The sequence below is a fragment of the Carettochelys insculpta genome, chromosome 7, assembly GCF_033958435.1.
Source record: "Carettochelys insculpta isolate YL-2023 chromosome 7, ASM3395843v1, whole genome shotgun sequence".
Taxonomy (NCBI): domain Eukaryota; kingdom Metazoa; phylum Chordata; order Testudines; family Carettochelyidae; genus Carettochelys; species Carettochelys insculpta.
The window spans coordinates 11,419,124-11,445,409 of NC_134143.1; the positions used below are offsets into that span (position 1 = coordinate 11,419,124).

Sequence of the window (26,286 nt, forward strand, 5' to 3'; positions counted from 1 at the left end):
CTGGGGGGTGCGCTGTGGCTAGACGCATGCGGGTACTCCAAAGTTTAAAACTTTGGACTTGCCGCAGGGGGGAATTTGCTTAATGAAGTGTGGCCTATGCGTGGCAGCAGTACATTAGTAAACTCCCAAAACCCTAATTACCATCCTTCCTTTAAAGGAAGGTGGTAGTATAGACAAGCCCTGTATGTGGAAAGAGACCTCAGAGGACCTACCGGTATGACTAACATTAAGCATAGGTATGATCTGAGGATCAAATCACAGATTTGGTTTCTGAAACGGATGATCCTTTTGAAAAGATCTTTGAGTAAATTAACTTTCACCTTGCTACATGCTACCATAGCAGGTAACATTTTATGATATTATAGATATATGTTATGTTAGACTATCCTGAAGTATGATGTTTCCTCACCATAGCTGAGCAAATATCTGAAGGTACAAAAGCTTTGACCTGTTGTCTGGCTGTTGCTCATGTCACTCAAGACTAGCATGGAACAGAAGGTGGGAAATGGGATCCAGCACCAGGGTAGCCTTCCCATAATTCCAATACTCAAAGAAATAAGGACATGCTGAACCCTAAAATTCATACTTACAGTAATCTTACCAACAGAGGAGAGGAAAATATTCACAATTCACATCTTCTTCGGGTCCCATTGGCAATTATAACAGACCTGACTGGGATGGAGAAAGGGGTCCAGGAGGCTCCCTCATTATGTACTGAAGCCATTAAAGTATTTTATAATACAGACCATTTGCAGTGTGTCTGTGTGATTTTTGTCTATTTAGTTTTAAATCTCCTGATATATATTTTCAAATGAACTCAGCAGCTTGCGAACCCCGAAGAAAGCTTTAAGATCACCACAGATGTTTATAAGCACATACTACCACACAGTCCAACCAAAACACCTCAAACCTTAACCCTCCCTGGGTCCATGGCCCATGCCTGGTCTGTAACCCAGATCTAGCCAGACTGGTACTGATCATCAGCAATTAGCAATCTTTCCAATATGCCTCAGTATTTTTTTTAAAAAGCTCTATTTCCTACTTTCCAGCAGCAGACAGAAAAGTGGGGAGGGACCTCATCTGTCACAGCCTATGCAGATTAACCTTTCAATTAGCTGTTATCAGAGTCTGTGTTTTTAGCACCAGTGTTCCAATCTGCGACCATTTAGCATCAAGAAGACTTGAGGTTTAGCATGACTTTTGGAAAAAATTAACAATAGTCATTATTTAATATTTTTCCCTTTGCGTCCCCACATCCTGAACGTGAACGGTTGCAACCCATTTTTGTATGCACGATATCTCACCCACACCTTTTTTTTTTTGGTGTATGTGTGTGTGTATAAGAAGACGAGCCCCACAGCGGAGGAGGGGAAACAAGGTATTCTTTATATATTATTATTTTTTTTGCAAAGGGGGTTTCAAATGTAACTGATGCAATCAATCTGCTAACTAGGGATTCCCCCCCTCCATTCCTTGTCTGTCTATCCTGGCTGCGTTTCCTCACTGTGTATGTGTGAGGGGGAGGTTGTGTTGTTGTTGTGTTTCTGGTTCTAGTTGCAGCCAGGAGAGAGAGAGCGAGAGAGGCGCGATCGCGTTTCAGGGGCAGCACATTCCGCAGGAACCGCTGCTGCAGAAACACACACAGCCAGAGAAAAGGAGGTCATTGCGAGCAAAGGGGGGAAACCTGCACCGGAGGTTAGACTCATAGGAGTTGATGGGGGAGGGGGGATAACGGGGAGCATGCGATGGGGTTTGTTTTGCATTAGGTGACAGGCTGCAATTTTCCATAATAACCCCTTTCCCTCCTCTCTGTGCAAGGCGCTTGTCACTAAGCTATGTACTTTTTTTTTGTCTTTTTGTATTGGAGACTGATGCACGTGTTTGCAGACACTTGTACTCGGCCAAGCCTTGCAGCGTCCCCATGCATGTTGCAGAGGAGGGGATGGCTGGTTAGGTGGGGGAGGGAAGGCAGGGGGTGGCTGGCATTTTTGTATGTTGCATGCGCCCACCCTGTACTGCGAGGCTGTAATTGTTCCTTAGCGGAGGGTGTGATTGGGAGTCCTTGTGGTTTGCATGGGGAAACTTGTAGGCACCTGGTGTGGCCATGGCTGTGGGGAGTCATGTGTCTCCCCCATCTCTCCGTTCCATGGTGAGAGCTGTCCTTAAGTCGCTGCTAGCGCCAGGCACCTCTGGAGGCGTCTGCTGAGAACACGGAAGGTCCATCTGGCCCGCCCGCGTGGCAAGATGAGCGGCACGCTCGTGAAGCTCCATATTTAACGCTATGTGTTGGTGTGTGTCGCGCGCCCGCCCTGAAGCATTAGCCGTCGCTGCCTCTTGCCAGCGCTCACCTCTCGAACAAACTTCAGGAGCGGGCGGTGACTGAGAGGAAGGGGTTGGAAATAGGGGAGATTGACGGAAGCGACAGCCAATAAAAGGGCAAGGCTGCGAGATTCCCTCTCTTCCTTCTCTCCCAGTAATCAGCTGCCAATCGGTTGAGTTCAAGGCTGGGCCGCGGGGTAGCCGCGTCCCCGCGAGTGTTGGCAGCGGCGATGGCCAATGGCTGTCCACAGTGCCACCCTCCCGTGAAAGATGGGCGGGGTTTCTTGTGAATACTGGGGCGTGTTCCGGGATTGGCACGTCCCGCCTTCCAATGGCGAGCCAGTCTGGCTGCTGGGCGGGGCGCGCCGTTCCTGCTGTCGGGCGATGGACAGCGGGGAGAGACCAATGAGCTTGGCGCCGCGCGGCCCAATGCCGGGCGGTGGTGGGCGGGGTGCGCGCTCCAGAGAGAGGGGGAGGGGGTAGGTAAGGTTTTAATGAGACTCCATTGGGCTGTAATCAGTGTCATGTCGGATTCACGTTAACTACAACAGGGTGAAACAAAATGGCGGCGGCGTAGGTGAGCCCAGCAGCAGCGGGGGGAGCAGGAGCAGCAGGAGCAGGGTCGGGAGGGCGGGGGAGCCAGCCGCAGCAGTAGCAGCAGCAGCCTCAGCCCAGCAACAGTAACAGCAGCAGCAGCAGCAGCAGCAGGGGGAAGAGCCAGCAGCAGGGGGAGCAGCCGCCACTGCCGCCGCACCTGGAGGTTGCTCCTCCCCTTTCCAGCCCTGATCCCAGCCGAGGTGAGTGGTACCCTGAGAAGAGGGGGAGGGGAGAGCTGTCCCCAACGCATCCCTCCCCCAGGGCCGGGGAGGGCATGTCTCACACGCACACAGGCACCGCCTCGTGGGGCCGGGGGGGGAACAGCTGCACCGTGATGCTGCCCCCGCCGCTCCTGCAGCCCTGCCAGCTAACGTGCGTGCAAAGGGGAGGGGGGTGCCTGTCTATAGAGAAGATTTATAATATCAAATTATGCTCCCCAGCCCCTTTCCCAATTGAACCGCCCGCCCCATAGCTGACTGAGACTTGCCAGATCGCAAAAATACTGCCAATTTCAAAATAACCCTGCAGCTTCAGAAATTCTGCCTGGAACGCACTTAGCTTAAAATGCATCCGTGGTCCAAACTTGCTGCTTCTATCACTGAGAATTTCAAATCCCCCCCGCCCCCTTTCCAAAAAAACCTCATTGCCTTCAGATCTCCCCTCGTCCCACAAAAATATACCCCCAATAAAAGCATCTACGCCTGATTAACCAGGGTGTCAGAATATCTCCTCATAGTTGCTGATGACTTCAGATTAGTGTCGTAGTAGTACATTTACTGCTTTAAATTATGGGATGAGGGGAAGAGAAGGGAACGGCAAACGTTTACTTTCGTTGCTGTCGTGTGGGGGTGGGGCTGCTGGTGGTGCTTGTTGCTGTCATGTTGTTATTTTAATCTGTTCTAAGCTGGTTTGTGGCTATCACAGCCTGAAAACACTTCATCAGATCTTGGTTTACGCATGCTGCTTTCCAAGAAAATAAATAATCCCTTGATTCTTCTTCCAGTGAAAGTTGCCAGTGTGTTTTCTTTTGCAGTTAAGGTTTATGCAAGTACCAGTTTATTTACTTGTCATAACTAAAGGTATGAACTGTGTGAGAAGAAAAATAACTGACTGAATGATCTGAATAATTTTAGTTTAAAGAGTGGTTTGTGCACTGGGAGTGTCTCTATTTGATTCTTTTATTTTGTGCTTGTATTTATTTTGAGAAGGAAACTAATATCTTGAATCTTTAATTGAAGGACAAGTAGGAAAGAATTAGAATTTATGGGTTATCTACTTTTACATAATGGACTGGATGACTGGAATGTGACCAAGAGAGTTTGTTTAATGCAATGGCAGTTTTCTCATCTTTCTCCACTTCTGCTGCAATCCTTACCTGACCCTGATGCTGCAGCAGAGAGCTGGCTTGCTGCTGCTGCTCCTCCTGCTTCTGCTGTTTATGAACAGATCAAGTAGGATGGGGCTGAATGAAATGGTACTTTACAGGTTACCTGCAGGTTGCACAACTCGCTGTTTTTTCCTCCTCTTTCTCCTCTCCCATCTCCAAATCTGTTGTTTAAAATTTTATTTATGCATAATGTTTAAAGCATCTGAGGATAAATTTGAGATCTTTATCTTTCAGGTGTCTGAAAAGCTTGTTGTTTTTCTTATTAAAAAGAACAACTAAATTAAAATTTATTTCTATCTAAGCAAACAGATTGCTTTTTGAAATTCAAATTGCTTCTGAATGATCTTGACACAACTTTAGTCTAAAGGAAGATGTCATTTCAGGATTATAGGATTAGTGACTACATGCAAGAATGACATTTTCAGTCAGAGCGTTCTTCATCCCTTAAGTAGCTATGGTTTTTACAGCTAGGATGCATGACTTCATTCTAAACATTGTTGTGATTTTGCAAGTGTTGTTGATCTTGTCTAGTTTACAACTTAAACATAGGACATCTATTGGACAGGAAGTCTTCTTGTACTGCAAAGCAAGATACTGTGCTTTCCAGTGCTACTGTATCTGCATGCTTTCTGCTTGTGTCCATATGTTCAAAAACGTAGTCAAAGGATTACCAATTCCTAACAGTCTTGCTGCTAAGATACTGCATGTTTTGACTTTCAAAACCAAGGCAAAACTGAGCATTTGAGAAACTGAAACTATAATGCATAGTATGAGGCAGCTAAACCCACTAAATTAATGCATGCCACCAAGAGACTTGGAACTGTTCCCTCCCAATTTAAGATTATGGTGGTGAAACTAATCCTTGCTTTGTTGGAGTTTATGAAAATTTTAATAGAATATTACTTAATGCTAATGTCTGGATTTTTTTTTTTTTTTTGGAAGAGTAGTGTGAACACTGAGATGAACTAGTAAAGAATACTATTGTACATAATAAAATGAAGTACCAACAAACTTTTGTCCAGATAACGATTGCGATTTTGAGTTCTAAACGTCTGACTTTTTTATATGGATTTGGCAGTGATAAGCCATATTTCCCCAGAGTTATTAATCATAGCTTTATGAATTGAACTTTGAAAAGGCTCTTGGGGTAGGGATGTCAAATCTTATTTAATTGTTTAATGAGTAGGGTTGGGCTGGAGCTTTTTCCCTACCCACAGTGCTGCTGTGGGTAGAGGATGCTCCAGCAGGGCTGGAGCAGCCCTGGTCCCCTTCCTGGCCACCGTGAATGGGGACTGGTGGCTTGTCTGGAGCAACCACCTGTTCAGAGTGGGTAGGAGGTATTCTTGCTTATAACTGTGAACTGGTAAGACTCATATATTTAGGATGAGGCTACTGGGTAAACATCAACATCCCTATCTTGGAGTGATATTTTGCTGAGTATGTACTGGGGAAGTGACTCAAAGTGTTGGTCTGATTTTTGGTTGCCTTAAACTAGACCAAGTAATTGTTTCTGGTGTTTTGTTTTTGTTTAAATTAATTTTAGAATTTTTAGAGTAAGGCAAGCCAGAAAAGCTAAAGCAGTGAACTAGGCTTTATTCTGGAGAGAATGTTTACTAGTAAGTATTTCATTTGCAGTAGACCTTTTTCGGTGCCCAGTGTGAAGGTGTTTGTGGTGCTTTGCTAAGTAAAAGCAACGTGGGGTCCTGTGGCACCTTACAGACTAACAGAAATGTATGAGCATAAGCTTTCGTGGGCAAAGACCCACTTCGTCTTTGCCAACGAAAGCTTATGCTCATACATTTCTGTTAGTCTGTAAGGTGCAACAGGACTCCTCATTGCTTTTGCAAATCCACAGTAACATGGCTGCCCCTCTGATACTTGCTAAGTAAATGCACTCCATGACAAAAGAACAGAGTAAGTCGCTATTTGTCAGCTTTTTAAAAAAAAAAGTCATTCATAAGCCAGGTCATACAAGTGTTGCCCTGTGCCTTGGAGCTTAACAAACACAGGCTCTGGTGGACCTCTGGAGCAAGTAAATTTCAGAGGTCCTGCTTCTCCATTGAGGGGACCTTGCCATATGCCAAGGAAATTGTGTGCTTTTGGTGATACAAGCCACTAGTGCTGATTGAGTAGGTGCTAGTGTGCAGGAGGTTGTGACATGGAATTAAAAGTAAACAAGTAAAAAAAAAATGTGACTCTGCTGCCCAAGAGTTTCACAGGAGTGTGCAGGCAGAATTAGATGTAGACTAAAGCTTATATACTCATCTGCCACAGCCATTGGCTAGTAAAAGTTCCTGTAACCTATTGGTGACAGCATTTATATTGATATGCTTCAGCAGTATTCTCAGAGGTTGGAATAGACCCTATACTGTGTGGTTTGTAGTTTAATATGAATATAATGTAACAGTATGAACTTGAGTAAATCTAATATGTGACAGATTTGTATGACTCAGCAGTTATGATTTTTAAGAGCTTAATTGAGGCACTGACTTATCTCCATGGAATATACAGTGTAGAGCCACACAACTCATTAACATACACTCTCTCTCAAGAAATTCAGCTGAACAGGAGTCTTTTGGCACTGAAAGGAATTCCGTCAGGATTTTATTACAGGAAATGGGCAAGCCCTATAAAATGGTGTTAGTTTGACTTCTAAGGTGTGTTTACTAGTGGGTTTTTAAGACAGTCTCCTAGGTTCAAAATGCTTCAATTTAAAGCATGAGTTGTTTTCAGCCTAAATCTCTCTTTAAGCACCATAGCTACATTTGCAATGGTCTTCGCCCAGTATTCATCTCTCTACCACATGGTTCCAAACTGTAGTAAAACCTTCTTCATGCTTTTAAACATTAAGCAGAGCATAGCTCCTACTAACAGACATTCTATCTTGAACTTAATCCTGTCCACAATGGAGTATCAATATATGTCCTTTCAGCTACAGCTGGGTGGAAGCTTGCTCTCAGTCGTAGACAGAGACCTGTGTTAGTCTGTGTCTTCACAAATTAAAAAATCAGTGGTGTAGCATGTTAAAGACTAACAAAATAATTTATTAGGTGAAGAGCTTTTGTGGGACCAACCCGGTTCTTCAGATCGGGACATGCTGATCTGAAGAAGTGGGTCGGTCCCACAAAAGTTTATTGCCTAATAAATTATATTGTTAGTCTTTAATGTGCTACACCACTGCTACTTTGTTTTATTCTCAGGTGCGTGAGAATTTTCAAACAATAGTAGTTAATATGGTTTGTGTACTAGTATGGACTTGAATTAAGCTTTGAAAGGGTGGAGCTACCTTTTCACTAGCCAGTCTGTTCAGATCAGCAAGTTTCAGTGTAGGAGCCAATGCAATATCCATATCATGTGGTTTTTTTTCCCCTTTTTTAAAATCAGAATGAGTGATGGTTTTTTAAACTCTGAGCACCTACTGGTGTTTGTAATCCTGGTATTACTTAAGGACCACCCAAAGCTAAAGGATGATCCAGTCATAAAAATTGAGTTAGTGATCTTCTGCTTAGAACCATTTAACTTTATGAATAACTGACCACACTTCCACTATTTAAACCTCCTGGGCAGTACTATATGAGATGTGCTCTGGAGTAGAAACTTGCAAGAAGAAGAAAAATTCAAGACTTAGCACATGCCTGTTTGCTCCTCTTGAAAGTTACCTTCAAAGAAGATTAAAATAACTCCAACTACTAGATAAGTTTGACTTGTGGAATTGCAATTTCTTAGTCGGGTAATGAAGTATCCTGTGTACTCTGTTTTCAGTTGTATTGCAGATCAAGAATTTCGTTATTTAAAAGCAACAAGAAGTCGTGTTATTTAAAAGCAACAAATATTTTGGAGCATAAGCTTTCATGGGCAAAACCTGCTTCTTAGCCCACGAAAGCTTATGCTCCAAAATATATTAGTCTATAAGGTGCCACAAGACTTCTTGTTTTTGAAGATACAGACTAACTTGTCTACCTCTCTGATACTTTACTTAAAAGAACAGAGGGAGTTCACTTTTCTTGGAAAAACAGATTTATTGGAAAAAGCCGTTTTTTACTGGAGATATTAATGTTGGCTTTGTTTTGCACTTGTTTCATTGCATGCTGCCTTAACAGCTGACATGCATGTTTAAATTTAGATTTTTCTGGAAAATTGGAGAATCATGCTTTTCAAGAGAACAGTCTGTTTAAACATTGAGTTCTGTTTTATGTGGTATTATTTTCAGCTTTATCTCTTATTTGAAGTATTAATCGTATCATGGGGTTTTAATGTAAAACTGGCATATGACAGGAAATGTGCTCAGAAGTAGTTGGTCATTTTTTTTTTGTTTTGGTCTTTTTTTAATATGGACTGTGTTTTTATGATAGATTTTACCAGTGATGAAGTATTTCTTCATCTCTATTGTATGGATATAGTTATTTGCTTAACACCTTGTGTCACAAAGCGAGTATACACCTGATTGAGAAACTGTTTGATAGTCTAAACTTCAGTTAACTCTGGAGCCCACGTGATCCCTCATTCATGACAAGAAACTGGAGGAAATTTTGTGTTGAAACAAATGCCATGGATTAATGGCATCTTGTACACTTAAGTCAGTACACTTGTGTGCCTTTGTACTGAAAAATAGGAATTATACATATCTGACTCATCCTATCACTCCATTGGTAAAGTTCCTTGTTCATAAGAATGTCTAGTGTTGCTGGCACAGGTAGACCCTTGTTTTTAACCCCCAGAGGTGATGTCATATAGTCATCCCCATACATACTGTGACATTTTGATATTTACTGTGGGTACTATTAGTCATACAGTGTTCACATTGTTATGGTGGTTGTGATTAAACTATATATAAACTAATTAAACAAAACAGGTATCAGAGGAGTAGCCGTGTTAGTCTGTATCTGCAAAAACCACGAGAAGTCCTGTGGCACCTTATAGACTAAGAGATGTTTTGGAGCGTAAGACCTTAGGGGCAAAGACCCACGTTGCATCTGATGAAGTGGGTCTTTGCCCATGAAAGCTTATGCTCCAAAATATGTCAGTCTGTCAGGTGCCACAGGCCTTGTCATTGTTTAAACAAAACAAGTATTTAATTGCTGTTGGAAAGAAGGAAATGTTACAAAGGGCACTTTGTCAGTTAGGTCCCTAATAAGTACAATTAAACATTTCTTTAATTATAAGACCATAGTGCATACCTATCATGTTTGTTTGTTTGTTTGTTTATAGTAGTGGATTTCCTGGTGGTTCCCTGAATTGAATCTATTTAAGAACTCAGCAGTAACTGATTGGCAAGTTGGGACTTTGAAAATTACAGTTGTACTAGAAATTTATGTATTTTGTGGACCACTTTCTAAAAGGAGTGGGAAGTGTGGAATTCTCAAGCACATATTGCAAATAATGTTACTTTTAAAAGTCACATGGTACATCTCCAAGCTAAAAACAGATGCCAGAAAATTTATTTTTATTGTCATTCTGTATCTATTTCAGCATTAACTGTTTCCTTTTTTTTTTCTCTCTCTTTAAAGCTTTTTACCTTCCTTGGTAAGGATGTACCTGTGCTGCCAGGAACAGTCTTATTAGACTTCCATGTTGGTAAAATAATGAATTTCAGTCAGCACGTGTTTCTGTGTCTCTCCTGATTCCTGAAAGATGGATATTTATGAGAAGCTGCTAACCAGTGTGTGGAACCCTCTGATTGTTTTAGAGTTGTGAATAACCTCTGAAAGGTTTATTAAAAGAATAAGGAGAAACCTCTATGGGTAATTTTTGGCTGGAAGATATTATTGGTCAACCATGGTAAAACTTGCAAACCCACTTTACACAGAATGGATTCTTGAGGCTATACAAAAGGTTAAAAAGCAAAAGCAAAGGCCATCTGAAGAAAGAATTTGTCACGCTGTATGCGCCTCACATGGATTAGATAAGAAAACTGTTTCAGAACAGTTGGAACTAAGTGTTCAAGATGGCTCTATTCTTAAAGTTACCAACAAAGGCCTTGCATCCTACAAGGACCCAGATAATCCTGGGCGTTTTTCATCTGTTAAACCTGGCACTCTTCCTAAGTCTGTTAAGGGGTCTAGAGGAGCCTCAAATGAGCTTCATAATGTGGATTGGAATAAACTATTGAGAAGAGCAATCGAAGGGCTTCAGGAACCAAATGGCTCCTCTCTGAAAAACATAGAGAAATATTTGAGAAGTCAAAATGACCTCGCAAGTATTTTCAACAACCCAGTCTTTCAGCAGAGATTACGGCTGGGAGCCAAACGTGCTGTAAATAATGGGAGATTACTGAAGGATGGACCCCAATATAAGGTGAATTATGGTAATTTGGACAGCAAAGGCACTCCAAAATATTCCAGTGGTTTCCCAACTTCTCTCCCGCCTGTAAGCCTTCTACCCCATGAAAAAGACCAGGTAAGTGGGGAAAATCAAGGCAAATCTAAACATGTGAAAACAAAATCCAAATAAGTGACAGCTCCAGTTTTCCTTTAGCTTTTATATGAAGTTGATTGTTGTATTTTGGAATAATTGTGGATTAATTTAATTGTGCATCAGTCTTCAAATAACACATTCTGAAGGGTGATGCTAGCATTGCTGCATATGCTATTGTGAAGTGTTTGAGCTGTTCCTGGTTTGTTTGGCTTTTTAAGTCGGAAAAGGAACAAGGCCAACAAGTGGTGCTTATGCTTGAGCACTTTGGGAGATTAAATTTATTTCTTTTTGTCGTCTATTTCATCAGCTTGGTAAAGTAATATTATGATGTTGCCTGAATCCTTGCATAAAAATAGGAGAATTCAAGCAGTTTCATTTTGTATATGTAGTTTTGTACTATAATATGTGGATTAGATGCAATTTGTTTCACAACTATAGCAATACTTATTAGTGAAACTGTTGTTAATACATTTCTAATGTAGTCTTAAGCCCTTTTTCTTGAAGACGGGCATTTTAGTCATTTTCAGCCTTAGAACTGTAGTTATTGTGCGTAAGAGTAAATATGTGCATTCTAAGAACTGGAGATGTCAGATCAATGTGCTGCTTCCCCTTCCTTGTCACATGGGCTCTTTTGTGTGTCTCTGTGCCATGAAAACCTTCCTCAGCCCATTTTAATCCTCTTGACCATCATACAGCTGCTGTTACCATGTGGCTCTTACACTTCCAGCAGAGGTGTTTTATGGCACTGACTTCTTCCAAATATTATTTCTATGGTTTCATTTCATTATTTTAAAGGATGAGATAAGAGCATATCAATGGCATACCTAAAGAAAACCAATTGTCATTTTCTCATTTGGAGGCTGTGGGGTGCTTTTTGAAACATCAGTAAAATTACTCTTACTCTGACACTTGGTATCTCAGTCTGCTTTGAATTCTTCATCTCAGTGGCTTTTGTAATGGATTGCATGCAGAGTGGCTTTTGAACTCCAGATGCATTTTTGTAATGTTCAGTTCTGACCTTACATAACATGCACATTTCTTCTGACACTTACGAAGACTGTAACTAGCATCTCTATCAAGTCCTCCTTTAGCAGTTTTACACACCTTTTCTCATTAGAGCCTAGCTTGTGCATTGCCCTATAATGTTGTATCAACTGACTAGTACTGAAATAGTTCACTTTTAGCTGATGGTAGAGTGACACTGACTAGAGGCCTGAATATGCAAACATATATGTATGTGGGAATGCTCAAAGTTTGCCACTTATATCAGTGGGAGTGCTAATGTTTTGAAACATTTGTGGCTCATCTGGCCCTAGATTTGGAATAGGAATTTGGTAGTATTGCTTTCCATGTGATTATTGCCCTATTAATACACTGTATAGCTTTAATTGCGCAAACCACTGGGAGCTTCATCATTACAAGTACCTTGAGGAATTCCGTATTCTACACCTGAGGGGAATCTTTTGAAACAAATAAAAACACATTAATATATCAGATCTTTTGTGTGCTCTTAGGAGGAAATACCTATTGGTAGTAAAGGGATAGTAACTCGTATACAGAGCAAGCAAATAATCAAATAGGTCATTGTGCTGAAAAAGTCAGCCTTTATTGTACCACTAAGAAATGTTGTTATAGATTTACATTTTTGGAAACTTTTCCAGCAAATCAGTTCTCTGATATTAAGTGTTCTCTGATATCAAAAACTGAGCATTTGTCATATGAAGCAAATTCACGTGTGGAAAACATGCTTCTAATTTATGTTAATTATATTTTTACTCAAAGTTTCTAAGCTTTTACATCAGCTTCTGGAAACCTATGTATATCATCTAAAATAATAGAGATGGGCATGTACCAGCTGAGATCTAGCCCCATTAGTGAGTCCTTTTTAAGTATAGTGCATGTGTTAGTGTCCTGAGAAACTACAAATTTCATGGCTTTATTTTAAAATAACCACTTTTTTATAAATTCCTTAATCATGTGTCTTGTTCATCTTGCTGCTGCTGCTGCGCTTGCCATCAGTGAATAGGTTAGTACTGAAGGGAAAAATGTGATGTGCAGCTTTTTAGTTGAAAGGAATAATAGTTCATACAGTTGTTACACAATGTGTATCAAAGATTACCACTTCAATTTCATTTAACAAAATGTAGCCAACTAGCCTTTTGCAGTGAGAGCGGGATTTTGACAGGACTAGTATGTTTGTTTTTAAAGGCGCGTTATCACGGATGTTTTGCCTGATCTTGTAAGCACTTGCTCATGCAGCTTTAGTTAGAAGTGGTAACACATCAGGGTGGGATAATGGAGACGCTTGTGTATGTGTGTGCATCATGGAACTCCATCTATACAAAAGGTTGGTGGAAGCAAACTGAACTTTAACTGTTGTGACCAAATGCAGACCTTGATATTACCCAGCAAGGGTTACTGTCTCTTATTCTAGTGTCCTGCACGTTTTGGAGGCCTGATCTCAGGTGGGGCTTCTAGGAGATGGTATCACAAACAATGCTGTGGGATCTCTGATGTTTGCCTTGGAAAACAGGAGTGTGAACTCTCTTTAAATGCTGGTGTTTGAGTGGTGGGGCTGTGACCTCACAGAGGAGTTGTGCTGCATGCAAAACCTATGTTAAATATTAGAGCTGTCCAGCTCTGGGGTTAGCCTTTTCCCTGAAGTTCTCTGGATCCTTCTTTCTGTCTCTGTCTCAATATCAGGATTCTGTTAAGAATGGTATAGGGTACTGTTTCCCAAAGTGTGGTCTGCAGCCCAGTACTGGCCTTCCGGGGTGGGGAGCCCTGGTTCTTAGAAAATATACAGATTATCGCTATGTCCTATTATTATTGTGAATAAATAATAAACAGTGGAAAAACTATTAATTTTTCATTTTTTTTATGTTTATATTTTTGGGCCGCAGAAGAGGGTGCTGAAGAAAACCTGGGTCCCAACTACATAAAGTTTGGGAAACCCTGGTATAGTCCACTGGTATTCTCACCATAGCTGTGCTCCAGTCTCCCAGCTCCAACGTGGGTAAAAGTCACAAGGCAGAGTTAATGCTGTTTCTGCAAACTTTAGTTACATTATTTATTTCCTATGGAACATCTGCATGAGGCTTGAGGGGACGTGTGTTTAAATGTCAAGTCCATTACCTGCAAAGTTTCAGAGTAGATTGGTGTGGAACAGCTTCTATGTGAAGATGAACTAAAAAGACTTAGGGTTTAAGCTTAAAAAAGTGACTAAAGAGGTATATGGTAAAGGTCTATAAAATCATAAATGGTGTGGAGAAAACGACTAAAGAAGTGATATTTACCCTTTCATACAGTCAGAAATGAGGCATTGCCAAAAGAGAGGCAGCAGAGTTAATACAAGCAAAAGGAGGTACTTATGAAATGCACAGCTAACTTGTGGGATTCATTTCTATCAGATGTTGTAATGGCCACAGTCTGTCTAGGGTTACAAAAGAATTAGGTAAATTTATAGAGGATGGGTCTATAAATGGCTATTGGCTAAGATGGTCACGGATACAGCCCCATGCTTGGGATGACCCGAAGCCTCTGACTATTGGATGATGTAGTGACCCGCCGTTACCAGAGTGGGTTCTGAACATCTGCTGTTCTCCGTTCTGTGTTGATAACCTTTGGCTGTGTTTGCGTGCGTCTGTGCGTGCGCACACACGCTCTCTTTGGAATGCAGTATACACCCTGCAGTTAGCTGATCCCACAGACTTCCAAAAGTCCCCAAAAACCACAACTGAAGTGAGGTATGAAGGAACTGGAACCAGGTTTATTGTCATTGACGTATGGTCTCTAGCCTCCTGGACTCCTACATAAGCAGTCTGCAGTTTTATTCTAGCGCATGCATATGCCGCAGCAAAGGACTCTGCATAATCTGGGGTACAGACTGGGGCGCTCGTGCCCCCTAAGCCTGTCAACACAATCCCAGTGACATACACTTGTTTGCCCAGGTACAAACAAGTTACATGTCTCTGGCATATATCCCGGGGCAACCCCTAACTGTAATAAGTTGACACCCCTTAATGTAACTAGATACTACCCATTACCTTATAGATGGTATTACCATCAAAACAACACTATACATCATGCTGTCATCCCCACCCTGTAGTGAACCTGGGTTGGAATGTACCTGTTATCTCTGTACCAACCAGAATATTCTGTGACCACCTTCCTGGAATATTCATGTTCTTCAACTGTGCTAGATGCTAAGTCTGTATTATGCTGCAGTATAAGCAGCCCTTGCCAAATTCCTGTGAGCAGGACTACAGCTTTGGTGTGTTTGCTTTATCTTTGCTCTATGTTGACTCCTTATGCTGTTGAGGCCTTAGGCTTTAAGCTTTACACCAAGCCTGATTTTTCAGGCCCTCTCATTACTGCAGATGACAGGGATGGATTGCTCCATTAGGGCTCTGTTCTGTAGATTCCGCTGTCACTCCGAGATGGCCACTATTGGAGACAGGATACTGGGCAAAATGGACTGTGGTCTGACCCAGTGCAGTAGCTCTTATGTTCTTGTGATTGTACAAAATTTACATGGAGGGGCTTCCCAGGGCTCCCAGCAGTATGAGAAGGGAAGCGTGCAGTGAAGACACTTCTTATTGTTCCATATACTTTTGCTCCTCTCTTTCTGCATGGAAGACTGGAAGCACCTGCCCTATAGGCAAAAGATATTCCATTAGGAAGATCCTCTATGTAGTCAGCAGTAAGCTTTCTGGGCTGGATGGCAGAAAGTGTGATTGAGCTAAATTAATTGAACTTCTAAAGAGCATCCCAGATAAGTCACAACCCCAGTCCCAAAAATAGTTAACGCTTATAGCTGAGACAGACCGATGAATGAATTCAAATTAACTGGATTGTAATACAATTGGATGGGCATATTAGAGAAACTAACCAAATTCCAGCTTGTCATGTTAACAGAGGAGACGAGTCAGAGTGAAAAGATGTTTTTGCCAAACAGAGTTATGTTATCGCAAATGCCTTTAAGCATTCTTATGGGAGATAGGAAAAAACCAAGATGACTATAACTGCTTGGTGTGGATATTTTTAGAGGCAGCCTAATGTCAGAGGAACACTAACGAAAAATCATACTTGAGCCTGAAAACTGCGAACCTGGTAATAGTTACAGGTAACTTCTAAAACAGGTAGGGCAGAGAGAGAGAGTAGCAGAAGAAACTTGCATATATTTTTCTGTTTATCTTGTGTATTTCACTGTCCTTTTGAAGCAAGCCAAAAATCATGTAGTCAGTTTGCATCGTCATTTTGGCCAGTTTTATCCCTCTTTATGCACAGCTGCTCAGGAAGGCTCAGCAGCAATATTAAAAGCTAAGGAAGCAGCCAGGAGGTGTTTGAGGAAAGGGAAGGACAGGCCTGAACATGCTGAGTGTTTGCCTCAGGCTCACCAAAAGATATTTAGAAGTTTTACATACTTTAACACTCCTAGAGAGCAGAAGATTGCATACAACTTTTAAAAAAATCAAAATTTCTGGATATACTATTTAAAAGGTTCTCTCCTGGGTAACTGATACGTTTTTAAGTGGTCAAATTCAAGGCATTCAAGCTGATGTCGTGTGTTTAAGTGGTTAGAATCATGGTTTATTTCTGTATTTCCTTCCATGTAGGATTGTTTGTTTGTTTGGTAAATATTTAAAAAAATCCTGTGGTATAACTTGTATGAATCCAATTAAAATCTTCCTTTTTGGAGCTGTTGCCAAACGGATGTAGTGTGTGCACAGGTGAAGAAACAGATCTCTGGTTTCTAGTGGATAACCCCACCACACTCATGTACTAATGAAGAGGGACTGCATTAAAAACCAGGCATGTGAGGTTCATAGTTTTCAAGAGCTTACTCTGTGTAGACATGAATGTGCAGTGGTTTGTGACAGAGTAGGTATTGATAGCTACTGAGTTTTCTTATGGTCCGGGAGTTAAAATATTTAGACTTCAATCACAATGTGTCATCTGATATGTATCAATTTTTAATAATTTCTTAGGGCTCGTGAATGCCTTAAAAACCTGAAAGTTGAGTAATAGTTCTCTGCATTTAGTTTTAATGCCAAGTATTCATTGTTTGTGTTTTTTCTTTCACTTTCAATTTGTCCCTTCAAATTGATTTTATTGCAAAACCAAGCTGTTTTGTTAATTTTGCATTCTTTGAACCCCTATTTAATGTTTTTACTGGCCTATGAAGACCTTACTTGCTTTTCAAATTATAACTTGGCATGGGTTGAATTTCAATTGTCTGGGATGTTGCTTCTGCCAGTGCAGACACTGGGTGTTTCTCCTTCTGTCTGTCAGGCAGGGAGCCAATGTATAGAGAATATTCTGGCACTAGCCTCTCTTCAGGGCTCCTCCCCTCTCCTCTGTTTTCCTGTGGAAAGGCAACTGGAGCCTGCTGGCTAAAGGTTTTGCTAATTGCTCTGTCTTACCCATCTGGCTTCCAGATATACCCAAGAGCAGAAGCTAAAATGCACTTAAAAAGCTCTAGGTTTGTTATGAACTAGTAGACTAGATTCCTCACCACTTTATGGAGTTGTCACAGATAAAAAGGTGGGAAGAAAGCTCTTTCTTCTGTAAGGTTAAAACCAGGAGTTGCTTGCAGGGGTGGAATTGCATTACAGAGAGTATTCATCAGGAACTGCACATCCTTATGAGTGACCCTGGTGACCAGCCTGCCAACAGCTAGTATGTGTTTAGTCTTTCATCTACTGAACAACTTCTGGAATTCAGACTGGAGGCTCTCCTGTAGGGAAAACCTTCTCTGACTAGTGAATGGATGGATCAGTTTGTCTGAAACACTCCTAATTGCCAGATTTCCCCACCTCCTCCTCCAGAGATGCAAGTGGATATATTACTCATCTGTCCAGGGGATATGTTCTGAGGGCTTAGCTCTTCCAGGAAGAGGTAATGTACTGGAAGTTAGTGCTCTCATGCTTTCTCTGAGGGATAGCTCAGTGGTATGAGCATTGGCCTGCTAAACCCATGATTGTGAGCTCAATCCTTGAGGAGGCCATTTAGGGATCTGGAGCAAGTAGGTTGCAAAAAACAAACAAACAAAAAAAAGAAAGGGGCATGGGAGGTACTTGGGCCTGCCAGGAGGCTGGGAAAATGGACTCAATGACCTCCCAAGGTTCCCTTCCAGTGTTCGTTCTCTCTGTGTGTGTGTGTGTGTGTGTGTGTGTGTATATATATATTTATATATATAATATATAAAATATAGAGGGGGATGGATGGATGGATGGATGGATATCTATCTATCTCATGGAGCTGGAAGAGACTTGGGGAGGTCATTAAGTCCTGGACCCTGCCCTCTTGGCACGGCCAAGAACCTCACCCCTTTTATTTATTAACATATTTGACCCAGATCCCTAAATGGCCTCCTCAAGGATTGGACTCACAACCCTGGGTTTAGCAGGCCAATGCTCATATAACTGAGCTATTGCCAGAGAAAGCTTGATAGTACTAACTTGTAATACATTGCCTCTTCCTGGAAGAGCTAAGCCTTCAGAACATACCCCCAGGAGAGAGGAGCATCATAGCCACTGGCATCTCTGGAGGATATATATGGGTTCAGTAAATGGTTTCTTGAGAAATCTTGTGATCAAGTAGTGTCATTCTGATGAAGTTCCCACTAAAGTCCTTGCATCCCTTTATGAATCCTGTAATCTGCTCCTTGCAACTCTTCTTTTTTTTTTCTTAATGCTTTTCCAAGCCCTGAAGCAGATCTTAATTTTTCCATTTGGAAAGCTGACTTGGTTTTGGTGACCTTCACTTCAGCCTGATGCATTAGGGAGTAGGCAGCCTAAAAGTTCATTCTCTACCTTCCGCTTTTCTCCCCCAAGATAGTTTTTTGTTTATATATGTATTGTAAGGGATATTCCTACTTAACTGTCCTCTAAATCACAAAGCCCTAACAATGTGTTCTGACACTTTCTGGTTGCCTGAGCGTTGAAGACTTTGCTTTAATTCTTCTTACAAATCCTCCTTTTTCCAGGACCAAGGGAGGTCCTAGGCTTCCCTGCTCCGATAATGCTTCTGATTGCAGTGTGCCATTCTTTCCCTTGGAGTGTGCCAGTCTTAGAGCCCCCTTGTGGGTTGCAGATGATGCCAGACCAGGGATGTTACCAGATTAGGGGAGTCCAGGTTATAGAAATTTGATCTGTAGCTTGCAAATGTTTTTTCTGTCTCAGATTTCTCTATGTTAAAAGCATCAAGTTCTTCTCTGGTAAACAAAATGAAATCTTTTAATCTGTCAAGTCTCACAATGAGAGAAGCCTTAATTTTATTCTTTTCAGCTCCCATTTGGCTAATGTTCTCTCATCATAGTACAGTTGATTTGTCGATGCTTATGAGATTCTGTCTATCTGTCCCACTGCTCCTTGATATTTCAGGAGCACAGCTGTATATCAAGTGCCAAGAAAACTAGGAATGGTTGTCTGCTATTTCTCTTGACTGATTTCCTTCCACTATGTTTGAAATCCTTCTGAGTATAAATTGAATGCTGATGACCCATAGTTTTTTCATTTGATACCTCAAAATTACAGTAGAGAATCTCTCTTCCTGAGAGAGAAGAGATGGGAAGTCAAGTGGTTTAGAAAACTCTTTTCTGGCAACTTAGCATAGGTATTGAAAAAGAATGCTGACTGCCCAGCCAGAGACATGGGCTGGGGCTGCTGTGATGCAGCAGGCCTTGAGCTCTAAAGCTGTCAGGGGTAGTGGTTCATTGTGCCATTTGTGGTGTGGCAGTTAGGGAACTGACATTGGGATATAATTCCAGGCTCCTGACATACTGCAAATGTAGATAAATACGCTTTGGAATTTTTTTGAGGTCACTGCTGGCTCGGGGTCTGGGCCTCTTTAATTTTTGCAAAATTGCTGCAGGGAAAATAATTTAAAAAAATAAAGTCTGATCCTGAAATATTTAAGCAGTTATATAACTTTACTGACATGAATAGTCCCATTTCCTTTGATAGGAATACCCATGTGCATAAGTATATCAGAATCAAGATCTAAAATTGCATTTTTATTGTCATGCTAGATGCAAAGCCTTTATCATGTCAAAACAATATTGCTTCAGTGTTAACAATGAAAATTATTTAGACTTTGAATAAATTGACGTTATTGTGGCTTTTATATAAGTCAACCAAAAGTCTTTTAAAAACTAAAAGCTAGTCTCTGAAGCTTACATTTTGGAATTTTCAGAACTGACCAACTGACTTAGGAGCTCAAATCCCATTGACTTCAGACTGCAAACTAGTGAGGTGTAGAGGCCTGAAAAAGCATTTCAGCTGTCTTAATGTGTAGAAGTTCAGTATATGGGAAGATAGTGTTAAATGGCCAGTATACTTTGGGCTGTGTGTCACTTGAATACCACAATGGAAGCAGGTGTTGAGGTCCTTCTTCTTTACAGTTATAGATGAGTATTTTCAATATGCAAATTAATGGTAGGCAGCATTTGAGGCTCAAGAAAACTGTTCTCCATCCACAAAATTAAGCCCTACCCATATCCATTCCACAAACGAAGGATTGAACATAGTAAAACGTACAGATGTACGAATCTGAAGTGCTCTCTATCCTCTACCGGGCTGCTTGTGGTTTTGGCTGCTACTGGGGTTGAATGGTGATGGATTGAATGTGTCTATGGGTCTTTCTAATCTCCTTGGGCTTAATTGTTGATAGTGTTTTGGAATAGGTATGGAGAGAAATATGTGGTTGTGGTATCACCCAGACAGCATCCACTTAACTCACCCAAATGAGACCAATTGTGCAAATCTCTGGTCCTCCTTCTTTAAATGATAAATAGGAGGACTAACAGGCTTTGCATTTGTATCATCATCTCTAGGTATCAATTGACACCTCAGTGCAATGAAAGGGGGCACTCATGTTTTTGGGCTACTATTGTAGGCCTTCTGTGGACTTGGACATCACTGCATTTGTTATGTCTCTTTCAGCTCTTAAGAACAAAAGGTACAATTTTAAAAAAAGTCTTCAGGGCGAAATAGCAGTTTTTGTGAGATTGCAGCTGGGCAAATTGACCCAGTCTTAGCCTTTGATTGGTTTTATGGTTTGTTTTGAGTGTTTTTATCATGTCCCTGCTGACAACAACAACAAAAACAAATCCACAGGTATGTGGTGCATTAGTTGGCAACATTGTGCAGCCATGGTTTAAAAAAAATCAATAAGTCCCGGGATGAGTAAGACACTTTAATGGATGAATGCTGTCGGCTGCCCCAGAATAAGGCTTTAGCTAAAAGTTCATGGTACTCATGTTTGCAAAAACAACCTGATAGTTGTGAATGGTGTAAACTGATGGCATAAGGTCTGGAGACACTGCTCCACTGGTAGGGTGAGTAGTGGGGAAGAGTCCAGCTGTTTCATTGAGTGCTGTGGGAGCTGCTTTCTCTGCAGAGGAAAGTCATGCTGCATTCAGTTACCCTGGAACAGTGTCTTGTGTATGTGAGAGATCTCTGCTGTTGTATCCTGCCACCAGTAAATGGGATATGTTCGGGGTTGAGGATCATTGCCATCCCAGCAGAGCGTATGAGTCTGAGGCCAGGGCCACTTTCATATTTATTTCCTTCTGGTGGAATTACAGGCAGGGGGCAAACATTAGCAGTCCACCTGCTTGGTGTAGCCTTATTGTTCTTTGATTTTTAGGGTGGGCTGGGATCTGGTCCAGGAGAGAAGAAACCTCACTACCCCACAGAGTGCTTCATGTTGGGAATGTGTTCAGCAGAGTGGCACTCCTACCATGCAGCAGAACCCTCTGCAGGAATGGCCAGTATTAATGTAATGGAATTGGCAATATGTGCTGCTAAGTATTAATTTTTTTTGTCCCTGGATAATGTTTTATTTGGGGTGGTCTGGCTTTGTCCTTTTTTTAAAATGTGATATCTGTGTGGTTGGGACCCAGGATTAACGGGGAGTGCACTTTCGTCAGTGCAAAACTTGGGTTTCCGGGGCCATCGGTGTATTTCTTCCTGGGGAGTAGACGTAGACTGCGAGCTAACAGGTGGATTTACTACTTTTGATTTTAGCCAGTGCACTGATAGGAGTGGGTAGCCCTATGTACAATATTTGGTTTTTGTGTTCTATTGTAGAACCATCACTTGAAGGAATTTTACATTCTGCTGCCTCATTTTCAAAACGTAAGCTGAGAAAAACATTGAACAATTCACAATATATAAAACAGAAAGATATGGATAAGTGAATCGTGTGTGCATGCGTGCACGGGGTGGGGTGTTCAAAATGGGATTGACAGGTGATCTAGGTTCTCTTACTGAGCTTGCCATAGATTTCTTTTGAAGCTTTGAAGTTATCAGAATGGTCAGATCCTGCAACTGGTTCCAATAGCCATCCATCAGCATGAAGTCTATTAGTTTCCCTGTGAGCTTTCCATCTCCCATCTGGAACTTGTTGTTGAATAGTGGCCTTAATCATTTCCGCCCCCCCCCCCGCTTCTTTCTTCATCTGTTTAGAAATGTTGATAACAACAATTTACCAATCTCTTATGAAGCTTTGCTTATTAAAGTGTTGGTAATTAAAGGAACCTTTATAAAAATGTCTGTACAGAAATACAGTTCCACATAGTCCTTGTTTTTTGTAATATCTCTTTTGAGTAGTCAAAATAATAATACTTTTGTCAAAACAATTTTAATATAACCAGGGGCCAGGAGGGGGAGATGTACTGCTTTGATTTTTGACTTTATTCCTCTTGGTTTTATGTTGTGTGTTCCAGTAGTCCTGCTGCAGGGGCCAATTAACATGGATGCTTTGGGGAAAAATGGTTTGTTAAGAACAAGTGTTCATCAGTCTATAAACATACTCTTTTTAGAACTGATAAACAGGGATGGAAACTTCAGATCTGATTAGCTTTGACCTGCTATAAACCTTTCAATATATCGAAATTTTTCCACTAGCTACTGAACTCTGGCACCACTGCCAATAAATTCTATTCCAAGAAACCATTTACACAAATTTTAAACTTTTTTTTTTTTTTTTTTTTTGGATATTGGAAAATTGTGTAATAGGCATAATTCCAATTTAGCATGTCATGTTGGTTGGCAATAAATCTTGTTGACTTACAAATACAAGCCTTCAAGCAGTTTTGGAAAATGATCAGGTACAAAACATAGATATTTTCTGAACACAAACCATTTTTTATAGGGGAAATGAAGTGAGAAATGGTGACTGAAGAAAACAGATTATTGGAGCAGGTTCTAATCTGATGCATTGCAACCTATCTTTCAAAAATCTGCTACAACATTGCATACATGCATTGTATTTAACTCTGCGGCACAGCGTTAGAGCTGATGCAGCGTGTCTTTGAAACCAGTGATTTGCTCTTCTGTGGCCATTTTAAATTTACATTCCCATCAGTTGTGTGACATGCACCCAAAATTGCATTGTCAAGACACTTAAGATATGCAATATATAGACATGTAAAGGGAGGGGGAAATCTTGCTGTTCTGTGGTGGTGTTTTTTTTTTTTTTTTAATGTAATTAAACTCTTCCTGGTAACTTGAACCTTCTTTCTAAATGGACATAAGACATGACCCCTCACCCCCCAGCAGAGCAAGTCGATGGCTTCTGCTTATGCAGTAGTGATGTGTTTTGCATTTATTTGTAGTTTCATTTCTATTGCTGATTTATTTAACACTTTAATTATATACTTACTGAGGAAAGTCATATCTTTAGTTAGTCATACAGCAGGAAGTCTATTGGAAAGTGCTCTTAAGAATTAGGAGTCCAGTAAACTGTCCAATTTAACGGACTAATAGGAGGGGAGAGGTGTCCATTAAACCTGGACATCTGTTCAATCAGAGGGTTTACTGAGCCCCCGCCCCCAAATGCTTGCTACTGGAGGAGCCGGAGCCCAGTGCTGAGTGTGGCTGGAAGAGCTGCTACCGTTATGCGCTCCTCCCACCAGGGGTGGGGCATGCGTAAATGCCATCACCCACTGGTGGGAGGAGCCCATGGTGGCTCCGGCAGTGGCAATGGTCCAGGCAGTGCGCCTCTGGTGGTTCAGGTAAGTCCCTTAGTTTTTTTTTTTTTTTTTATTTTTGGGGGTGGAGGGAGGGGGATTTAGGATTTTATGGGCCTCAGTTAAGCAGGCTTTAGGAACAACATGGGTCTGGTGGATGTCTGTTCTTGAGTTCCATAAAACCAAGGGTGTCTAAATGGGCAAGTTATTTTAATTTCTCCATCCTTCCTTCCACTCTTTGGAAGGGTATAGTTGTTGCCCACCCCACAGGTGTATTGCCTTTAAGGAGCATGCTGAGCTCTTGGCATGTATGGTGCAAAGGAATTGTTAAATGTATCAGTTTATTAGGTAACATAACTCATCTTAGGAAAGTTTAAGGAACTCTGACTACTCATATCTTTTTCAGCTGCTTTTTAGAAAAACCCTAATTAAATTACTAGTTTGTAGAGAAATTGGATGGAAATCCATTTCCCTGTGTGCTTTCTTTCCCCTTTCTGTGAATTGGGTAACTAACCCCCAAATACACGCAGGACATAGATATTTCTGTTTTAAATTTCAAGGTTTTTTGTTTTATTCTTCAGATGCCCCTCCTAAAGGCTGAGCTTAAAAGCAATAATGTGTAGATCTCCTCTCCACACCCCTATGCCTTATTGGTGATATTTGCAGGTGGTATTCCCTAGTGGTTAAGGGTAGTTTTGTGCTCTTTCTGCACCTCTCATTTTATTCCCAGGTCACTGTCACACCCTGAAGCAGCCTGTCTTTTTTCATGAGTGGTGACTTGATCCTTTGGTGGTGTCACCGGACCCAGTCTTATCTTTCTGGGAAGACTCTGAGAACAGGTTAAATAAGTGTGTATCAGAGATTGTCTAGGCAGTACTTGGTCCTGCCGTGAGGGCGGGGGCTGGACTTGATGACCTCTCAAGGTCCCTTCCAGTCCTAGTATTCTATGATTCTGTGACTCTGAGGAAGGTACAGGGGTGTGTCTGACCCTTGTTTGTCTCCAGTCCCAGCAGTGCATTTGCAAAGATCTTTTACTGTTTCTTTCTTTAATCCATGCCTAGAAGACAGCAAGAGACACCTATATCAAGTACTTAGGAGTTCCTTAAGGCTGCCTCCCGGGCTACTTCCTAGAACCCATTCTCCTGCCAGAGTCCTCACAGTTTGTCTCAAAGTAGTAAAACAAAAGGTAACTGAACCTTCACTCCTTATGGCTTAGCGGGCAGGCTCTTTTTTTCTGGGAGAAGGTTTCTTTTTCAGGAATGCTCAGACTAGATCTCTCTCCCTTTTCTGTCAGGCTGCTTTGGAGCTGTCTGGCTCCCTTTTTGAGTTCCCTTCCAGCTGGAACATGCTTTGCTGGTGTGTTGGGGCCTAGAATTGCTTCTTATCCCCTTTAATTCCAGTGCAGAGTTTATACACCCATCATGTATGCTTAAGTGATTTATGCTAGTTTCAAATGTAAATAGATTCCATATATATCCCTCATGCATATGCTTCAGATTATCCCAACCAAAAAGTAAACAAAGATTTTTTTTTTTTTTAATAGTAGTACATTGTGGTCCAATGGATACAACTATTAATTACTGAGGCTACGTTTTAGTTGGGTACTTTTAGTAAGTCATAGACAAGTCACGGGAAGCAAACAAATTCATTGTCTCTGACTTTTTTTAACCATATGTCTTTTGACTAAATCTTGGGGGTTGGGGTGTCCCAGGACCCCAGCAGGGAGCTGGTGTTTAGCAAGGTTGGTAGGCTTCCTATCTAGTTCTGTGCAGCTTCCTAGAAGTGGCAAAATGTCCCCTGGCTTCTAGGGCATGGCTGGGGAGGGGGACTCTGAATGCTGCCACCTCCCCAGCTTCTGGCTCTGCATTTCCCTTCGACTTGGAACTGTTGCCAATGGGAGCTGCAAGGATGGTGCCTGCAAGTGGAGGCAGCATGCAGAGCGTCCTGGCCATGTCTTTGTCTAGGGGCCAGGGGAGCCACCCCTGACCCTGAGATGGATGTTGTCTGCATCTCTTGCCCCATTCTGTGCCCCAAATGCCTTCTGTGTGGGGAGGCGGAAAGTGAGGTGGCCCAAGACTACCCCAGTAGCATGCAGTGCAGCTTACCAGGAGCTGCCTAAGAGACTCGGGCAGCTCCTGGGCCAGCTATACCAGCTGCTGCAAAGGTCGAAAGTCACAGAACTCCTCTTAATTTCTGCAACCTCCCTGACACGCTTATAGCCTTATTTAGTATTCACTGTGCTTTATTTCTAAGGAGTATGATTAAGCAGAACTGGAGACTTTAAGCAAAGACTGGAATATTATTAGCTTTTGCGTGGCCTCTAACTACATGGCAGTTAGTTGCGTCTACCACCTAACGTAATGTGACTACTTTCAAATTAAAAACACAATTTGCTGATACACCACTAAATTATTAGCATTTTTACTTTTTATTGCTTCCTCAGCATGCCTGAATAAAATCCAAACTTTAAATTCAGATTCTCTCCACTGTAGCTCTGTGGAGTTCCTCTTAGGTACACAAGCTAAATTGCATCAGCCTTCATGAAACATGTGAAGTGAATCTAGTTGTCTCAAAGACCCTGCATATGTCC

The 26,286-nt window shown here is 41.6% G+C and overlaps 1 protein-coding gene across 5 annotated transcripts in view; it reads left to right on the plus strand.

The window, feature by feature from the left end:
• The first annotated feature begins 2,971 nt into the window (after positions 1 to 2,971).
• Positions 2,972 to 26,286, plus strand: part of KAT6B (lysine acetyltransferase 6B) — a 202,408-nt gene continuing 179,093 nt past the window's right edge. For all 5 annotated transcript variants that reach the window (XM_075000016.1, XM_075000017.1, XM_075000018.1 and 2 more), the window contains exons 1-2: positions 2,972 to 3,116; positions 9,811 to 10,699. In XM_075000016.1, the coding sequence (XP_074856117.1) occupies positions 10,079 to 10,699 (621 nt within the window). In that variant the 5' untranslated portion in view covers positions 2,972 to 3,116; positions 9,811 to 10,078. The remainder of the gene's footprint in view (positions 3,117 to 9,810; positions 10,700 to 26,286) is intronic.